This window comes from Canis aureus, chromosome 23, assembly GCF_053574225.1.
Source record: "Canis aureus isolate CA01 chromosome 23, VMU_Caureus_v.1.0, whole genome shotgun sequence".
In the NCBI taxonomy this organism is placed as follows: Eukaryota; Metazoa; Chordata; class Mammalia; order Carnivora; family Canidae; genus Canis; species Canis aureus.
This window is the reverse complement of record NC_135633.1, coordinates 35,861,681-35,880,883: the sequence shown is the minus strand read 5'-3', so window position 1 is coordinate 35,880,883 and position 19,203 is coordinate 35,861,681. Positions and strand designations below refer to the sequence as shown.

The following is a 19,203-nucleotide window of genomic DNA, read 5'->3' as shown; positions in this document are numbered from 1 at the left end:
CTGTTTTTGCCCCATGCCTTTTCTCCTTCACAGTCATTCAATGACAAGCGTAAAAAGAGCTTCATCTTTTCACGAAAATTCCCATTCTACAAGAACAAGGAGCAGAGTGAGCAGGAAACCAGTGATCCTGAACGTAAGTAGATTCTCGAAGAGAATGTCACATGCAACACAAGAGAAAAAAATTCTTCACGGGCAACACCCATGATGTAGGCTCTCCCACGCCACACGCCTAGGCAAACAAACATGGTAGGCAGGCAGGTCAGGGCTTACTACTGTGACCAGTGTTTGGCTGCAGTCTGGATCCTTCCCTTGGTGTGGTTCTTGACAGAATGCATTGCAGAGGGACTTCGGGAAGCTGGGACTTTGCTTCCAACCAGCATTTTTCTGAGACCAGGGCTGGGTTCAGTTTGTCTTTCCTATCACACAGCTCTAGAGGGCTTGAGACAGATTATTTGCTGAACAGAAATATTGGTTCCATTGCCACCTGTGTGTTTTGAGTTCTAGCTCACTGGGAGCGAATAATTCATACTCTATATTGATTACTAGCCCTGAGTTTACACTTCTCCCAGCAAATGTTAAATACTTAACTGAGCAGTGAGCTTGTATTGGTGGATACTAAATCTAAGAGTTTGTCTTGAAACTTGGATGTGGAGTATCACTCTAAGTGGTACATTTCTGTGGCAACGTTAACAGCGAGCAAAAATGGCATTTGGTGAATCTTCTTCTTTTTTGTAACAGTCTTCTGAATTTTTTTAACTTCTAATCTTTTGAGTTGCTTTACAAATCTTTAAGTCTCAGCCCAGGGAGTTTGGGGTGACTGCTGTTTCAAAAAAAGAAAGAGTGGGATCCAGATTGCTTAGGCAACACGGTCTGTCATGGTAGTATCCATTTCAACTCCACTGACTTCTTCCTTCCTCTTCCGTGGCTGTTCTTCCTCTCTCATTGCTCTCTCTGGGGACTTCTATGCAGGACATCCCCGGATTAGGTGACGACGGTTATGGAACAAAGACTCTGAGTAAGTTCCCAGGAATGGTCACTGTAACTTTTCTTTTCTTTTCCTTTCCTTTTGAGTTTGGCTTTTGTTCCTTTTCTTGAGGGCCTTTCACTCCTAGCATGCACAAGATACGAGTTTTATGTTACCTAGCTGTGAATGCTCCTACAGAGTAATTTCAACCGTTTTGTTCTGCATGTCAGCATTTAAAAGCAAAATGTGTCAGGCACTGTAACTACTGTTGCAGTTCACACCTTCCCTTTCTGACCATGTTATGTGGCCAACATGGTCATGATGCCAACCATGGCATCCCTTGCTCTGCCGCCTAACACCAGAGAGCAAGAGCCATGTTCAAAGAAAGGGTGAGCTAAATGTTCTAGAACAAGAAAGCAGAAATGTACTTTATGTAGCTTTCTTCTGCCTTTTTAGCCAGAAATATTTAATGACCTTGCCAACTTCCATAATGGGGTTGTACTTTGCTATTAGTAAAGGAGCTATTTTATTGTCAAAGGGAACATGCTTTCTCAAAAAATAAACATTAAGCTATTTGATCTTCCATGGATAATTCTTTGTTATTAACTATGATTGATTTTTCTTTCTGACTTGCAGTGATCCTGCTTGAAACGTTTGTATGATAGAGTTTTAGATATGTATTAATATGTTTTTCTATCAGTCACTTATTAGCTGTATTACATAATCAGGTCTTCATTTTATAGTATAGACTGCAAAATAAAGTTTATTAAACCTTTAAATTTTCCACTTATTAATGCCTTTAGTCTGTGTCTCATTGCACTGAGCTATAAAAATTAATAATACTGTGTTAATATGGTATGATTTTTCTTTCCTTATTACTAACTCCATTGTGTAGGCACCAATGAAATAAGAACAGTTTTGTGTCTTTTGCAACGTATCACATGCTCATTTTTTTTTGTTTATTTTGTTTTGTTTTTATTTAACAGCTACGGGCAGTATTTTTAGAAGCTATTCATTTCATTTGTATAAAACAAAATAGCATTGAGCTGGACTTTGTTTTCAAGAGCTGTTTCTTAACACTGTAATGATATGCTTCATCCTTCAGATTGTTAATTGGACCTTTTTTTATATACAGATATAGAGAACAAAATCTGATCAAGAGTAACTACTGATCTTTTTTAAAGATGAAAACTTTATCTTTGAGTCTCTATATGGAATATGTCATGAAATTTTTCTTGAATTAGTGGCTGAAGTTCAAATATGGATTTCAACATTATCTGGATAGTATCAAGTACCACCATTTTCTAGATTTTCAAAGGGGGCAGGGTGCGGAGGAGAAGCATTTTAATATATTGCTAATAAATGAACATCACTGAAAAGTAGTTGCTATTAGAATGTCAAAAATATGCATGATGACCTTTTAAATCCAGGATGTGCAAATGTTTGTTTACTTTTTAAAAATTGAACAGATTTCACTAGGTAAAGTTATTTGCCAATTAATGCTACTGCTAGCCATAATTTGGACTTTAGCTAGAACATATTTTCAATTTCTCTTTACCTACAAAATGGAAAAATTCTGTTATACAAACTCTTGATACTTCATACTCGATAAAACACTGCATAGATAGCTCAGCTTCATTCTCAGTTATTTTTAAAGTAAATCAAAACAAAACAAAAACCCTGTCATCCCTGACTCAAGGTACTTAAGATAATTGTGTATATGAAGATACACCATTGTTGGGTGTGTACCTTGACCTTTTTTCAATAACAGAAAACAAACTTGCACCCAGCCATTCACACTTCTTTCCCTCGTGCCCCTTTGCATTTGTAAAATTTGTGCCTAAATTAGCAACGTAGTCCTGGTCATACACCAACACAAAGAGCAATAATTCATGTGATTTTAACCCATGTTTTGCTTTTCTTCCATTTCATTCTCTAAAACTAATCCTTCCAGGATGCATCACGTCAATTGTGAGAATCCTTCCACAATATCTACATGTATCCCTCATCACATTGTTCACTTTAAAAGTATTATAATTTGTTGATTACACCTCAATGAAGCTAAATAAAAAGATTAATCCATCCAACTGGTGAGAATCTATAATATCAAATACATTTTAAAGCACGTTTTTACTATTAGGGAGAGAATAATGTTCTATATTCTTATCCTTTTTCTAAAAATGTACAACAGTTGCCACTTTTTAAAAGCCTGAAGTTGTTGCTAATGAGTTTCAATAACAAGCTTCAAAATAGTCATATATTCTTCATTTAATTAACCTGATATACAAAGAACTTGATAAGTTGATGAATTTATCTTCTATAACTTAGTACAGAGTACAAGAGAAATGATTTCTGGAAGTAAAAACTCTAATTCTGGCATATATAGCCCTGTTATGTTGGCTAAACTGTGTTTTATGAAAAAAAAATTGAAATATCACTGTAAAAGCAAGTTACTCAACATGAATTAAAAATATACTTCATGCCAGGACCTGTGCTTGGTATCAGACCATCTAGCCCCTCCCTGTTTCATCCCTCCAGAACCTAATAGCTCTCCAAGCAAGGATCTTAAAATAAAATCAAGAAAACATTGAACTGATTCCTAAACCATTTTTCAGTGACTCATTTCTTCCTCCAAGATTTTTCTCCTCACTCCCTGAAGTAGGAAAAATCTTTAATAGTCCCTTTTCACCCTGAGAATTAGTTTGAGAATTTACATAGAAATAAATTTCAAGGGGTCCCAGGGACCAACTGGCAATCTGAAATAAAGTATTTCCGCAAAATACCTAGAAAGAGGCTAAAATCAAGAAACAAAAAATTTGTAAGCAAACAGTGCCTCCACTCCAGGAGCTTCTGATCTTAGAGTCAGGAAACATCCAGCTGAGATACGTTGACCTCTGTCACATGAATCTGGAAAATCAGGGCCCGTGTGGATAGGGCAAAGCAGACATAAAGAGAAAAGTGCTCAAGTTGACCTTCTCTATTTTTTGTGATGAAAGCTACTTTCCTGTTTGCTAAACAGAAGACCTGGCAGTCATGTAGTGGCTTCTTGTCAAATGGAGATAAAGTTTTCATCTTTTGTATCTTCTCTGAGTCTTCTTAACACCACCTCTTCCGCAGCCTTCCCCGTGCCTCTCGCTTCCACTCGTAGTAGGCTTGCATGAGTGTATTCCTTCGCCTTCTGGCTGCTCTCCAATGCTTGGTATTTCTTTAATTTGCTGTGCTGTTCTTGCAGAACATGTTTCTTCTAATGCCAGCGATAGCGAAAGTAGCTACCGTAAGTTACTGCTTGGGTTTGTGATTCTTTCCTTTGCAATTGCTCCATTGCCTGTGGTGGTCATTTCAGATTTTCGCTCTTGTTCTGTTTCAATTGCTGCCCTTGATCATCCTCATCCAAAGCAAATGGCTTGAAATGAAACCGTTGGTTGATGTGGAAAGATACAAAAGACACTTGGGCCCTCTGTGGACCCTTTTGTGACGTGTGCAAGCAGTGGCAGGCTTGCTAATAAGCCATCTCAACCTCAATTGGCCATGGTCCGAGGATGCAGTTCTCCCAGAGAAGGTGGGGGAAAAGTTCCACCTCATGGACTTTGACATCCTGCTCCCCGAAATAATTAAAACCCCCTTCCAGAGGGTTGAAAAGTCATCATGGTTTTATTTTCCTTCTCATTTTGCCTTTTTCTTTCTGTGGCTGGCTTCCCTTTTCCAAAACAAATCTTGTGAAATTACAGTGTTCCTTTTAAATGGAGTGTGAACTTTTATATCTCTTCTCTCCTTGATTAGTATTCTAAGGTAGATACTATGATACATCTGACTTTATATTTCTGATGGTTGGGAAGTGATGATAAAGTTTCATCCTCTAATGTTGAAGGAACTCACTTTTGTTTTAAAGTGAACAAATCTTGGATCAGAAAGCTTAACTTTCTGAAAAGGTAGGTAACTAAAAATTATTTCTGGTCCTTATCTTTGTTTGGTCACCTCAAGCCATTTGCTTAGTGTATAAAAATATTCACCAAACACCAAGTACATCCCTTTAATACATTCTTGTGTAGACCACCTACTTACTGGTCTTTGGTGACTACCCTAGGTACTTATTACTACGGGGATCCTTACAACTTCCGTAATAATTATTTGTCCTCCTTAGTGAAATGGGTTACTCAAAAAGCAATTACTGAGGTGATTAGAAAAGTGCAGGCCCAATACAAATGACCCACAGCCACCATGACAGAAATTGGTTGGGTTATTTTCCCCCCTTGAATAGCATATTCATTAAAAACTAAAAAGAATTTGTTTTGTTCTTCTATTACAGCATGGTGCTATATGAAACCATGCCTTTTTTGTGGTGGAGTGCCAACTAGTAGTCTTGGAATATGACAAATTCAATGTGGACTTTGAGATAGGCTTTATAGAATCAGATTGGTAGCAAATAGAAAAAAATGAAAAAGAAGAAAGGTGACAGAAAGAGGTAGGGGCCAGGCGAGGAAGATGAAACATAATGCAGAATAAAATGAAAAAAAAATGTGATGAGATACCCTTGATCAATCAAATAATATGAGAACTACCTAAATTTTCTTCCTCAACAGAATGACAAATCTTACTGGTGAAAGGATCAAAGAGTTCTTGTTCTCAATGTAATCCTTCACATTTTTGCATTCTTCTCACTCTTAAAATGTTATGATTATCTCAACTTAGCGAAACACTTGCCTCCCCCTTCCCTCCATTTAATTTTAAAACAAAAAGAAACCTGGCCAAGAAGAAGTAACCAAAGATTGCCTTCCTAACACATGAGGTACCCTCAACTTAGTATAAGGAAAAGCAGAACTTGTTTTTTGGGTTTCATAGGACCAATGGGCCTGGTTTGTTTGATATTCAGGCTTACTTGTTGTGCTTCCATCCTGCAGACACAGGAATAGAAAGGGGAAACATCATACCTTGTTCTTTCAATTCTTTCTATGGAAAGTATATAGAAGAACTCATTTTTAGAGCCCCTCTTTTCTCTTTCAGGGGTAAGAATGTTCTTCCCAGAATCATTAAGTTAGAAAACCTAGGCCAAGGCTTTCAGCTGCCTAAAAGGGTTTTTGGTAGTGAAGCTCTAAGATGACATCAGTAACTCTTCATGATCAAATAGTAGGTGCACATAAATACTCAGAATATGTGCTCAGTGCACATAAATACTCAGAATATGTACTCAGTGAATAAAAGAAACACTTGCAAGCAGCTTGAATTATCTATGAGAAGAGAGAAGAACTGGAACTGGACTCTAAGATATTATGAGAGCAAATGTGTGTGGAGTTTACTAACCTCTATTGGTTTGGGTCTCATCTGAGGTTACTGATCAGCCACTCAGATTGCTTTCTTTACAAATGAATGAAAGTAAAAACAGCCTTTCTCATAGCTTAGTTGAAAGAATAATATTTCTTTCTCCAGGATGGAAATACAAGGAATTATAGAAGAATGTTTGTTTATTTATTCATTCAACATGTACCATATATCATGCTCCTTTCAAAGGCACCATGAGACCCAGTAGGAATCTCAACCAACTCTAGAACTCAGCACACACATAGTGGGGAGAGATAGCAATAAACAACAACAGCAAAAATGCAAAACGTGCAGCAGTTTCTAAGGTAAAAGCCTGATTCAAGTAGTAGAGGCTTCAGAGATGACGTCAAAGAGGAGGTGGCCTTTGAGCTGAGCTTTGGAAAGATAAGGTGCATGCCAGCTAGATAAGTTAAGGAAGAAACTTTCCAAGCACAGCAAAGGCATGAAAAAAAGACACAGAGACTTGAAACACACCTGCTTTCCAGAAAATTGCCATTTTGAAATCAACACAGGCTGCATTTTTCTATTGAATTCCTGGGTTTTGCTGTAATTATGACTTTTATGTTTTGTGTATAAATAAGTGCTAAAAAGACCCTTTTTCTACTAACGTCTAAGTGTTATTTTTTACTCTTAGAACGATTCCATGTCCACTCTGGGACACATGCTTAAATAAATGGTCATTGGTTAGAAACTAAGTCCCAGATCCCCATGTCTGAAAGCTCCAGAGACACAATTCACACTACATCCTAGAATTACATGTTGTGACAACCTTAACTGAAAACCTTATACATTTCCTGAGATACACACACACACACACACACACACACACACACTCCACACACACATACTTTCACAGACCTCAGTTTCTAATAAACAGCCCAGACCTTTCCCGCACCATCTCAAGCATTCTAAAATAGAATTTTTCAAAGTCCAACTATATTGAGCACTAGCTAAAAATGCAGTTAATTACAGTGCACATTGTATAATTATGCAAAATACCCCCTCAAAAACGATCTTCATTAGGGACTAATTCCAGATTTCTCTCTGTCAACAAAGTAGTACAGTATAGGCTTGTATTTGTGGTTGTTTTTGTATCTCAGCTTTCAGACGTCCTTGCATTAGGACACAGTAAAAAACAGGTAGTCATGGTGGAAATAGCAAATCTCTACAGCTGAGTCCTGCCTTCCTCAAAGCTCACAAAGTTCTTTATATCATGATGGGTACAGGAGAACTGATGATTATCTTTCTAACCTATTGGGGTTCATCAGTTAAGTGAGAGTTTCAAAACATGGACATTGAAGAATGGAGTGCTGATATGAGGAGACCCAAAATTTTTCCACTGGAATTTATCAAAATAATGCCCATATTCTTCTCCTTTCTCTGCGGTCTTCAAGTATTGCACTTGTATTTCCTCTAGTTCTTTAGCTTTTATAAAGCAATTTTTCATTATCTTTTTCTTATTTGATTTCTGCAACAAGACTGTGAGATATGTCTCACGTTAACACTCCATTTTACAGATGAGGATGCTAAAGCTCCAAGAGACTGCATAATATGGTGGCACTCTGTAAGACCAATTGAGATATTTTGCTTCTGAATTCCATACATTGTCACCCTTCCATACAGTGTGAAATCTCAGCTTCCTTGTGTTTTATCCAGTACATTTCAGCTATTCCATACCACCTGTCAAATTAATACAAGCAGAAACATCTATATAGCATTAACTGTGCACTAAGCCCAGTTTTAGGAGTTCTGTGAACATTAAACTGAATCTTCTGAACATCCATCGAGACACTGAAACACAAGTTCACTATGTGACCTTGAAGAAATCACTCACCATCTTTGAACCTTCCTCCTCTCCTATGTAAATTGAGTAGCTTGAGTTAGAACACAGACAGCAAGCAGATTTTAACCAAGATCCCAACTCTGACCAACGGGTAATAGCTGCCAGAAGAATTGTATTGAGAAGCATTAAGGCCAGGCTAAGGCCCAGCAGTAATGTGGGCAATGATCAATCTGTAGTGCCTTCCAAGGGCATGGAATGGGGGAGTGACCCCATATGCTACATATTTGCCATCTATGAACCCCATGAGCTCTAAGCCCTTTCTTAGAGCTAACATTCTGTGCTTCTAAAAACCTAATTTATTCTTAAAAATCATCAAATGCAGGCACTGAACACTAAACTTGGAACATTAAATATACTACCACTGGGCTTCCCATCCCCCCCCTCTTTTCTAGTTTCCAAAAATTCCTAAAGAGCACCAAGTTGCTGTTCTCTACCATGAGAACATAAGAGGGTCTCCCTCTGAGTCCCTTTTACTGTGACTTGCTTCCAGTTTAGAGTCTCATAGAGACTGTTAACAGAGGCCTCTACTCTCCCACAGCTGCAGCTGTCTGCACCCAGCACTGTGCCGCTCTCCCACTTCCAGCCATGCATTTGCCAAAACAAGACCAAGTAATAGTTTGTACCTTTTTGTCAGCTGTTATTTCTAAGTGCCAACACCTCCTGATCAAAAAATAGAAAAACTACTAAGGATGACTATGGTATGGAGATGACACAGCAGCATTAAAAATTTAAAAAAAAACAGTTGGTGTTTACAGATGGAACACCTTCTGGCCTCCCAGTGACTCTGCCCTGGGTTCAGCTCCTATCTCTGCCACCCATGCTTTGTTCATTTGTAAGGTCTGCCCCTATATCCCAGCCCCATCAGAAAAGTCTCCATCTCTTGTCATATACTCAATGAGGAGTCAAAAAAAAGATATGGTTTTAAATCTTGACTCCACTACTTCCTAACTGAGTAAACAAGCTCCATTGACATCTCTGAGCCTCAACTTCTTCATCTGTAAAGTGGGGATCATCAGAGCGCCTACCTCAACAGAAATGACTGAAAAATAGAAAGCAATGGATGTGAAAGCACTTTATGGCCATACAGGCATGAATTCTCTTTCCTTCATTGCTGTAACTTTTTTTCCTCCTCCTCTTAGTCTCCTTCACATTACCCATAGGGCTTTTCATTTCTGAACATGAAAGTAAAAATTGGTTTAAGGTGCTGAGATCACAGCTATGACATAATCTCATCTACCACAACTCCCCTGCAGGCTTCCTAACATAGTAGCTGACTGTCACAGGGTCTTTAGAAGTGGGATGGGCCTGGACAGAAGGATGCTTCCACTGAGATCTGCAGTCTTCCTGCTCTGATCAAGAACCAGTGCCTTTTGTAAGTCAGAAAGTAAACCCAAAAGCAATGCATAAACAAAAGAACTACAGAACTCTCTAACAAAGTTAGTCAAAGCTATGTTGCTTTGTCCTAGTTTTCTGAATCACAAATGAAACATACTGTCACCAAATATCTTATTTAAGGTTTGCCTTTAGAATATCCCATCAGAATAATTTGTAAGGACATTGGGAAAAGATTCCTATGGGAACATGACGTGTTATATTTATTTAGAGAAAACCACACTTCCCAAAGCGAAAGCATACAGACCGAAACACAAAGAAAAAACTATCTTTGGCCTCATTACTCATCCCATTTCCTACCACTAAAATCAGAATGCAAATTCATTGACATTTTTCTCTATGTTAAGCACTGGGTATGCCATGGTAAGTGAAACCCAATCTTTGCCTTTATGGAGTTCCCAGTCTAGTAGAGAGGCATAAGTATCCCCTGATGTTTAAAACCTTTGTTATCCTATCCTCAGGATTCTCCTCTCACATATTATTGGTCAATCCATAAAGATTTCCCTGTGATGTTACAGTCAAACACTGCAGTACTAGTCTGCCATATTTCAAGCCCCAAAGCTGTACTTTGTCCCCTAAAGCATTTTTATACTTAACCTTCTGAGTTCCTATGACCTCTACATATCTCAGGCTTTAGGTACTGTGGATCTTAGCAATCAATCACCTTCATTATTTTTTGACCTAGACTGTAAATTTCAGCTATTTAGTTTATTAAAAGGGAATCATATTTTCCTGAATTTAAAAAAAAAAAAAAAGTGTATCTGACTCCTCACATATCAAACCCCTGCCCAGATGTGGAAAAACCCCTGAACTTTCTTGGAGCAGCCATGAGTAGATGTCACTGAGAAAGACCTTCAAGGAACATTCTCCATGCCATGAGGAAATAGCTTAGCCTAGCAGGGCCTTTCTCAGAGTAAACCTGCTTAAGGATGAAGAAAGATGTGACTTGGGCCCGGCACCATTTCTCACACTTGAAAAAGTAAGACAATCTCACCCTACCCCATCCCAGCTACCTGGTCTCCAAGGAAGTCATCTGTACTTCACAAGTTTTCCATATATTTCCTAATTTCCCCCAAATTAGTCGTCATCATCAGAACTGTTCATTGTATTAACTCTTTTTATGAAATTAACTCACCTTTTCTGGTGCTGTGTCTGTTAAAGGAGGAGCACATTGACAGATGGAATGTGTTTCAAGGGGTTGAGTAGATAAAGCAATGAGTTGCATTGCCCTTTGGTTTCAGAAAATACTACCACCTATGACACTCCTCTATGTAACAGCATACAGGGAGTCCTTTCCAATATCCCTAAACTACTTCCCTACCAAAACACAGTCAGTCCTGGGCCGATTGCAAAAAGAGTATATCCTCTGGGTTCACAGCTGAATCAGGCTAATCTTGTACCCAGTCCATCAACTGGGTAAAATAGATGTTTGAAAAAAATAATTGCCTAAAACCAATTAACTTTCTATGGTTATTTGTTGACCAGAGGCCCACTGTCAATCAGAAGACTTGTAGTAAATGTCTTTGGCAAAGCTGTCTTTTACTACATTGTCTTCTTTAGTTCCCTTCCCAAAGTTTTAAGTAGCAATTCTAATCAGAGATTTAGGGTCCTCCTCAATTTTTTTTTTTTTATCTTCTTGAACTGACCCAGCGTTTTCCTGATGAATTAACATTAGAATAAAATCTTCAGTGTCCTGTGGTATATGCTGATGAAGGTTTTGTGACATAAATGAACCAACCAGACACTTGTTTTTGAACAATGTGCTTCTTTGGAAAATAAAAGAGAAAGTGAAATAAAAGACCCAGAAATTCTGATAATGTGGCAGCAAACTACTGGAAGGACCCTCTGCTTGTACTGAATGGTTTCATTTTAACTATAAGTAATAGGGGCTCCACTTCTCAGTGTCAGACAGAAGGCATTCTCATAGGTCACTGTCCTGCTGAACTGCAGGTAACTAGTCTCCAGGCATTACTGACAGTTATGACCATTGAGAACCTGATACCATAACAGTGCTAAAGAGTTTTATGAGGATGAAGAGATTTTTGGAATGGCTCAAGGAGAGAGGGCAAGGAAAATGAACCCTGAACTGTGTCTGTTTCCTGTGCTTCAGAGCAGGGCTTGTAGCTGTGATATGTGGTATATGACTGGTTGTTAGTTCACTGTCATTCTCCTTTCTTCTCTTCTCAGGAGGGCAAGAAGACTTCATTCTTTCTTATGAGCCTGTCACAAGGCAGGAAAGTAAGTTTCCCAGCATGCTCTGGTTCCTGATTTCCAGGCCATATCAGGTGACACCATTATAGGAGCCAAAGAGTGAAGGACTAAGGACTATAAATCTGCTTAATACTCACTTGTCCCCAGACCAGACTCTTTGGCACGAACAACTTCCCTGCTAGGTATGGGCAGTGACAGCTCCCAGGAGATGAAGCAGCCCTCCAGATGAGTGGTCCTAAGTGGAAGGAATCACTAAAAATCCCCACCTCCAGGACAAATGCATAAAATCTCCTGGGAGACTCTTGTCAGCTCAGTATTGAGAAGGGCTCTCTAGCACACCTGTCCTAAAATACAAGCCACCCTCTGAGCTGCTCCAGAAGCCTGCATCTTTTTCTGGGAGGCATTTATATAGACACTAATGGCTATTGACAAGGACATTGCAGAGAAAATTCAAGCATCAGAGGAGTTGTACCAAACGGACTTTAGAGTTCCTTCTAAACTCATGTTACAAAGGAATCGGAAAAACCTCAGCAGAGAATAGACAGCATTTTGAGCTGAGGGAAAGATATAAAAACATAAGGTGTCATTATACTAACAATTACTTCTTAAAGTCATTATCTAAACAATGGCCAAACAGCTGCTTTGGAATCTTTTTTCTCCCACTCAATTGACTAAATTCAGTAGTTGTTTTGACATTGTGTAGGCATAACATAAGAGTAAGCAAAACCCCCTCCAAATGTTTCTTTTCTTCAATAGACACTGCAGTTGCTTTTCCCTATTGGTAAATTCCAGAAAATAAACACAGCCAACATATCGAGTGTTCTACAAGGCTGTATGGGCAACTTATCCAATGAAGTAACACCGTCAGCAGTTCTGTTTGGCAGTATTGCCTTCAGATTCACCCATGTCGGGCAGTTGTGCCGTCTTGACCAAGTCTTTCTCCTCATTTGCCTCTTCCCTTCCCTCTCTGCAGTAAACTATACCCGGCCAGTAATTATCCTGGGCCCCATGAAGGATCGGATCAATGACGACTTGATATCTGAATTCCCTGACAAATTTGGCTCCTGTGTGCCTCGTAAGTATTGTGTCTCTTTTTGCTAGAAGAAAGGCTCCCCTCCTTTCAAGATGATAAATGTAATTCTGTTCCTCCAATGATCTCCAGTGATTCAGATACTATCAGTTATCTATTATCCAAACATCTTTTTTTTCCATCTGAGCACTTTATTTAATTTTCTCTGCTTAACACTTTTCATCAGTGCTGCCATGTATTGTTCCTTATTTAGTAGAGTATAATAAGTTCTCCAAACTGACTGTGGTCCCCCAGAAAGCAGAATGAATCCTTTCTCTGTAACTCCCATAGCCTTTAAATAGCATAGAATTGTTTATAGGCATTAATATTTCTTTATAAATTGATTGAAATGCCACTGAAACATCTTTTCCCATAGAATAAGAGAGACCAGAAACAAAGCCACATATTAAAATCATCTCAGGATGACTTAGGGCCATGTGTCAATCACAAAACAAAACAGCCTTTTCCATGGGTAATTTCCAAGTGCTAGGATTTGAGCAGATGAAGACAAGAAAGCATATAAAACTTTAATCTACCTTCTAGGCCATCACAGACTTTAATCTGCTTTCTTGTCCTCATGGACAATCATCGGATCTCTTGGTCCCTCGGAGTGTAGCCCCATAAGAGTCTATCTGCTCTATCTCCCATGCACACCACACTTTCCCATTCACCCCCTACTCATTGCATTACATAAAAATGTGTATTGGACTTCTGCTTCTGTGTATGTGTGGCAGTATGTGTGAGTGTGTTTAAACAGACCACCCCCCTTCCACAGGGAATTTCAGTTTATTAGATAACTGAGCTCTTAAATCTGATCCCAAAAAATATTTTTCTTATTATACGTTTTTTAAGCTTTGTGCTTTAAAGTGTCTCTTACATTTCAGCACTGCAGATGTTACCCAGAATACCTAAGAATAGTAGGAGTCATGTGTGTGCAAGTATGGAGACAGAAGGGAATTATATCTCATGAAACTGTTCCCAGCAAGGACTCAGATCCTGCCATACAGCCTATCTCGAGAAAGACTCCAGACAGAAATGTTCAGTCAAATCCTACTCCATTTAGCCTCCAGTGTGTTCCTCCATTTTGGAAAGAAAAAAACGAGACAGTCCTTAATTATCATTTCCAATTTCCCTCCACCTTACACTCTTTCTTTAGTTTTAAATAAATAGTGTAATAACACAATTTAATGATACTCAATATATATTCATTGTACAAAACCTGGAAAATGCTAAAAAGAAAGTTAAAAGAGAAAATTTAAAGCATAAAGATTTTCACAGAGTATCCAGAGATAACATTATTGTTAATGTTTTCATAGATTTTCACCTATTCCTTCTTTCTATACACATATTTTCTACTTTGTTTGGGTGCATGTTGGATATATACATATTTTTGGCTTAACATTATTTAAAATTTTATGGTAATATTTTAAATAATTATTACATCATAATCATTCCTCATTTATGGGATTTTGGGTTGTCTCTCCTTTTCACTATTATGAAATATAATTAAGGTATAATTATAATTATGTTATAATTATTTATAATTTATAAATAAATATAATGAACATCTTTAAGGGTAAAACTTTATCTGAAGCTTTGATAATTTTTTGAGATAGATTAGGAAGAGAATATCTGAGTCAAAGATTGGAAATATTTTAACATCTTTTATTTATACTGAGAGGATTGTTTTCCCTTGTTCTTACTAAGAAATTTAGTCACCTCTATGGTTAGAGTTGATGACTTTTAGTCCACCTTAACTGTGGTGATCTCATTTTACATCTTTCACATCCCAAAATAAATTTTTACTGTTTGTCCATTTTTTTCCTCCTATTTATATGACACATTTTCTTGCTTTTTTGCTTCTCCTGTAATCTTTTATTGTGTCCTGTACATTGTGACACTATGTTATTGAGAGTCTGGATTTAGTTATCTTTATTTATAGGATATTATGTTTTTGTTCTGGCTGATAATAACTTACTGGCAAATCAGCTTCTTCAATTATGACTTGGTTTTACACTTTGTGAAGGTGGGTCTAGAATAAATCTAGAGTAACCTTCTAAATTATAGCCTTTCCACTCAGTCGGTTAAGCGTCTTGAATTTTGGCTCAGGTCATGATCTCGGGTCATGAAACCCAGCCCCACATCGGGCTCCATGCTGGATGTGGAACTTGCCCCTCCCTACAACCTCACTCTCTAAATAAAACAAAATAAGACAAAATAAAACAAAATGTTAAATTGTAGCCTTTCCAGGTACTCAACCAAATGCACAGTTCTAACTGAACTCTAGTGTCTCCTAGCACTAAAAAACCTTTACACCCTCCAGTTGTAAATGAAAGTAGAGTGAATATAGAGTTCCCATCATGTGTTTCTCCATTCTCAAAATCACAGCCCTGTGCTGCTGGTCATCTGATGTGTGACAGCAGCTGTTCCCTACACTTTGTCTAGTTTTATAGTTGCTTACCATGGGAAGCTGACTGGTACCTGTCACTATGTCATGGCCCTCCATATTACATATTTTTGTATATCTATGTTGAGGGTATGGTGAAGAAAATGGGTGTAAAGGACATTTATGAATATAAATTACCTTAATTGTATTATTTTTGTCTTATAAAGATACTACGAGGCCAAAGCGTGACTATGAGGTGGATGGCAGAGACTATCACTTTGTCATTTCCAGAGAACAAATGGAGAAAGATATCCAAGAGCACAAGTTTATAGAAGCTGGCCAGTACAATGACAACTTATATGGAACCAGTGTGCAGTCTGTGAGATTTGTAGCAGAAAGGGTACGTCCACCAATCATCTTATACCTCCTCTAAAGAAGGTTCCCAGGTGGCAAGCTGCATTTTTGGTCTCCACTCTCTCTTGATTGCAGTTGTAAATTTTGATTATTCCTTTTAAGACTTCCAAGCAGAGAATGACTTTAGAGCAAGGTCATTAATCTTTGTTCTAATCTCAATAAAGCATGCTGACTGACTTGTGGGGAGAAGGGGGTTATAAACCTAAAGGCAATTAACAGCTTGAAGTTTATAGAGATTCACTTTGTCCTTGACTCACTTATCTTTGGCCCCAGTAAACAACATTGAATTTATTAAGGAAGCTTTATTACTCTTGGTTGTTTAAATCAGCATCCTCAGTTCTTTTTATTAGCAGGAGTTACATTTTATTTCCCTGAAAACTTGGGACCCTTATAGTGAGGGGTAGCCAGATGAAGAGGGGTAGGGCCTAGCTTATAGCTGGCAGAAATTCCAACTTAGAGGAGGTGTGAATACTGCCATTCCCTTCCCATCGATCATTTCAAGGGCACAGAAAAGAAGAGAATGTTCAAGAGAGAACAAAAAAAAAAGAGAGAGAGAGAGAACAGGATAGGAAGGCTCTTGGGTGTGCCTCTAAGATCTGCCTATAGAGAGATCCTAATCTGTCAACACAGAAGACCCAATTTCATGGGAGAAAAGAAAAGAAAAGAGTTAAGAGTCAATCATATTTGTTATATAATTAATATTTATTGGGTTGATTTGATGTGACTTGACACAACCTTTTTTTTTTTTTTTTTTTTTTTTTTGACACAACCTTTTGATGTACTGGTAAAAAGTTAAAGAAATTTTAATGTCTACCTGAGAATACAATAAGCTGCATCTCTCGCTCTCCCTCAAAAATTAGCTATATATATCTATGAGCTATATCATATTGTTTCTAATCAGTTTCCTGGATGATTGCATCTATTCTCTCCTTTGAACATGTAAATACAACCTTTGTTAACTTGAAACGTTCTGGCCAGTGAATAATCAAGCAGCATGTAGACATTCTGGTTAGCTGTTACATTTCACAGAGAGCAAGCTTGGAATTTATTACTTATGTGATACAGGGCTTGAACCATCTTAGTCGGTTCAAGTATTTGCTGGAGTCTCTTTGTTTTCACATGGGTATTAAAGGAAGTTTTTAATCCTCTATTATTGATTTAGGACTGTTACTATCTGTACAATATGCCTTTTCTCTTCTAAAGTTCTTCTGGCCTCAGGGTAATGAGGCCATCTCTCTCCGGGAGTTAGAATATGATGTCTGCCAAATGTATCTACTTTTCCTAAAATACTTCACAAAGCAACTCCTTGCTCTGAGCACTCATTGCAGTAGAAGCCAAGTTAAATGAGGTGTGCTATATGTAATAGAGTTTTCATTTAACAAACAAGAAATTTACATTCACTGTGCATACACTCAGCACTTAAGATGTAATATTGAAGGTAACTCTTTTTGTGTCTGTCCTGAGCTATACTAGACTGAGCATATCCAGGGCAGGATACAGATAAGCACTCAGCAAATGTTTATGAAATTGGTCCAAATTCACGTGATTCACATCATTCCTCCAGACTTAACATTGGTCAGGGTGAGACAATGAGGTTTCTATTTATTCCAGCCAATGATACTGTCAGTGCTCAAGACTTGAGTTTGAGTTCTTCTAACACTGAGATTTTGAGCAAGTTACTTATTATTTCTAAATCTTAGTCTTATCTTCCATACATTGTGGCTTATAATACCTACCTCATAGATTTGGGGATTTCTTGTTGACAGTTGTCTTCAGAGATGTTTTTTGAGAGCTTCATGAATGTGGACCTAATCATATCATATAAGGCTATGTATCTTTGTGCAAAACGTCAGGTATTTACTTAAGAAAATTAAGCTAATGTAAAATCTCTATCCCAGTGGCAGGCCCTTGTAAGGGAGTAATAAATATTTATAAATAAATAAATAGCATATTATTTATGCTTTGCAATGATACTTTTCCAACCTTTAGAAATTCAGTATCCCTTACCTTCCTCTAAAACATGCTTACTTTTTTTGTTTTGCTTTTGTTTGTTTGTTTGTTTGTTTTGGTTGGGTTATGATCATTCTTTCTGGATTAACTCCATATTTTTCTTCTCTTTCTACCAGGGCAAACACTGTATACTTGACGTGTCAGGAAATGCTATCAAGCGGTTACAAGTTGCCCAGCTCTATCCCATTGCCATCTTCATTAAGCCCAAATCTCTGGAACCTCTGATGTAAGTGGAGGGCACAGGAGGCTGTCTTCCAGCTGCCTGTTCCATGTGACACAGCAAATTGCTGACAGCTCTTTGTCATAAGTGCTTATAAGTCAGAAGTGCCATTATTTATTTTTTTAAGCATTTCCTTTTTGAAAAAATATATGAAAGTCTTTTGAACCACTAGAGACATAATGTCAGTAATTCCCTAACATGTCTTCACTAATGTTTCTTGATTTTTATGTTCATTTCACAAGTTAGTGTGTATGTGTGTGATTTGTTCTGTTTTGTTTTGTTTTGTTTTGTTTTATTGTTTCGAAGGTAGGTTGTTTTGTTTGGTTTTCAATGATAGGAAGCAATCATCTTTGCTTACCTCTTTCTTGTGAAAGCAGTTCCATTAGTAAATCTTTTAAAATGTGTGGGTTTTTGTAGAGGGAACAGACAATATCCAAGACTCTTTGTATTGACATTTCATTTAGTTCTAGCATAGAATTCTTCTGTTCCTTAATTAGAACCTCATGTATGTAGAACACTATTCTTAATAGGGAGTTTTCTTAGTGACATGGCAGTAGCACATCTGTAACTTACACCAATAGCTCCATACCAGTGCACATTTATGAATAAGGCAAAAACTTGGATTTTTTGTTGTTCTTTTTTTTTTTTTTTTCAGAGGGCTGGGAAAATATCTTCCTTCAAATTCATTAAACAAATTGGGCAAATATTTACAACCAGTCTATAAAGTAACACATTTTCAGTGGCAGTTTGATAGAAATTGTTGACATTGCTTTCTAGACAACTCCCTTACAAACATGAGGCTACAGTAGCCAAAAGGGTAGCAGACCAAAGAGGCTATAGCAGGCACTTGACAACCAGTTGGGCTAGATTTGGTTTTTCTCTTTGCCTCTGATCAGTATGTCACCTCAGGCAAGTTATTTGACGGCCCTAAGATTTAGTTCCTCTCCTCAAAACTAGGCACATTAATAATACATACCTCACAGCTGGTATAAAGGTTAAACATGATCATGAATACAAAGCTCCCCATATGGTCTTTAGCGTATATAAACACTCAATAAGTAGTAGCTACTATAACTCTAAAAAATTTCAAGTTACTTCATTGTTAAAGGAGTGAAACTATTTTATCATTACAAAACACAAAAACTACCTTTTCCAAGAGGTCACAAGAGATAATGCTAGTGTGTCTATTGTAAGAGCTTTGCTAAAATGTGCCTCCATTTGGGCCTTGAGATTTAGAGCATTTGACAGGGTGCAGAAGTGAACTCCAGAGTACTGGAAAATAGTGTGCATGGGAAAACCAAAGAAAAGGAAATTGCTTAATCCCAGAGGTGAAACAATTACTTGCAGAGGTATCAGCCAACTGTTCCACATCTTCTGT

General features: G+C 37.7%; 1 protein-coding gene and 1 long non-coding RNA gene across 34 annotated transcripts in view; one reads left to right on the top strand and one right to left on the bottom strand.

The window, feature by feature from the left end:
- The window catches only part of LOC144294998 (uncharacterized), a 38,503-nt gene extending 20,220 nt beyond the window's left edge, over positions 1-18,283 (bottom strand). The window contains exon 1 of the long non-coding RNA XR_013362343.1: positions 18,184-18,283. This is a non-coding gene — a long non-coding RNA (uncharacterized LOC144294998). The remainder of the gene's footprint in view (positions 1-18,183) is intronic.
- The window catches only part of DLG2 (discs large MAGUK scaffold protein 2), a 1,979,996-nt gene that overhangs the window by 1,949,747 nt on the left and 11,046 nt on the right, over positions 1-19,203 (top strand). For 18 of the 33 annotated variants that reach the window (XM_077867259.1, XM_077867261.1, XM_077867262.1 and 15 more), the window contains 6 exons: positions 34-133; positions 4,197-4,238; positions 11,703-11,753; positions 12,700-12,801; positions 15,409-15,581; positions 17,722-17,831. In XM_077867259.1, the coding sequence (XP_077723385.1) occupies positions 34-133; positions 4,197-4,238; positions 11,703-11,753; positions 12,700-12,801; positions 15,409-15,581; positions 17,722-17,831 (578 nt within the window). Of the gene's footprint in view, positions 1-33; positions 134-969; positions 1,016-4,196; positions 4,239-11,702; positions 11,754-12,699; positions 12,802-15,408; positions 15,582-17,721; positions 17,832-19,203 lie in introns of all 33 variants that reach the window. The other 15 variants (XM_077867263.1, XM_077867258.1, XM_077867260.1 and 12 more) reach the window with 3 other exon arrangements.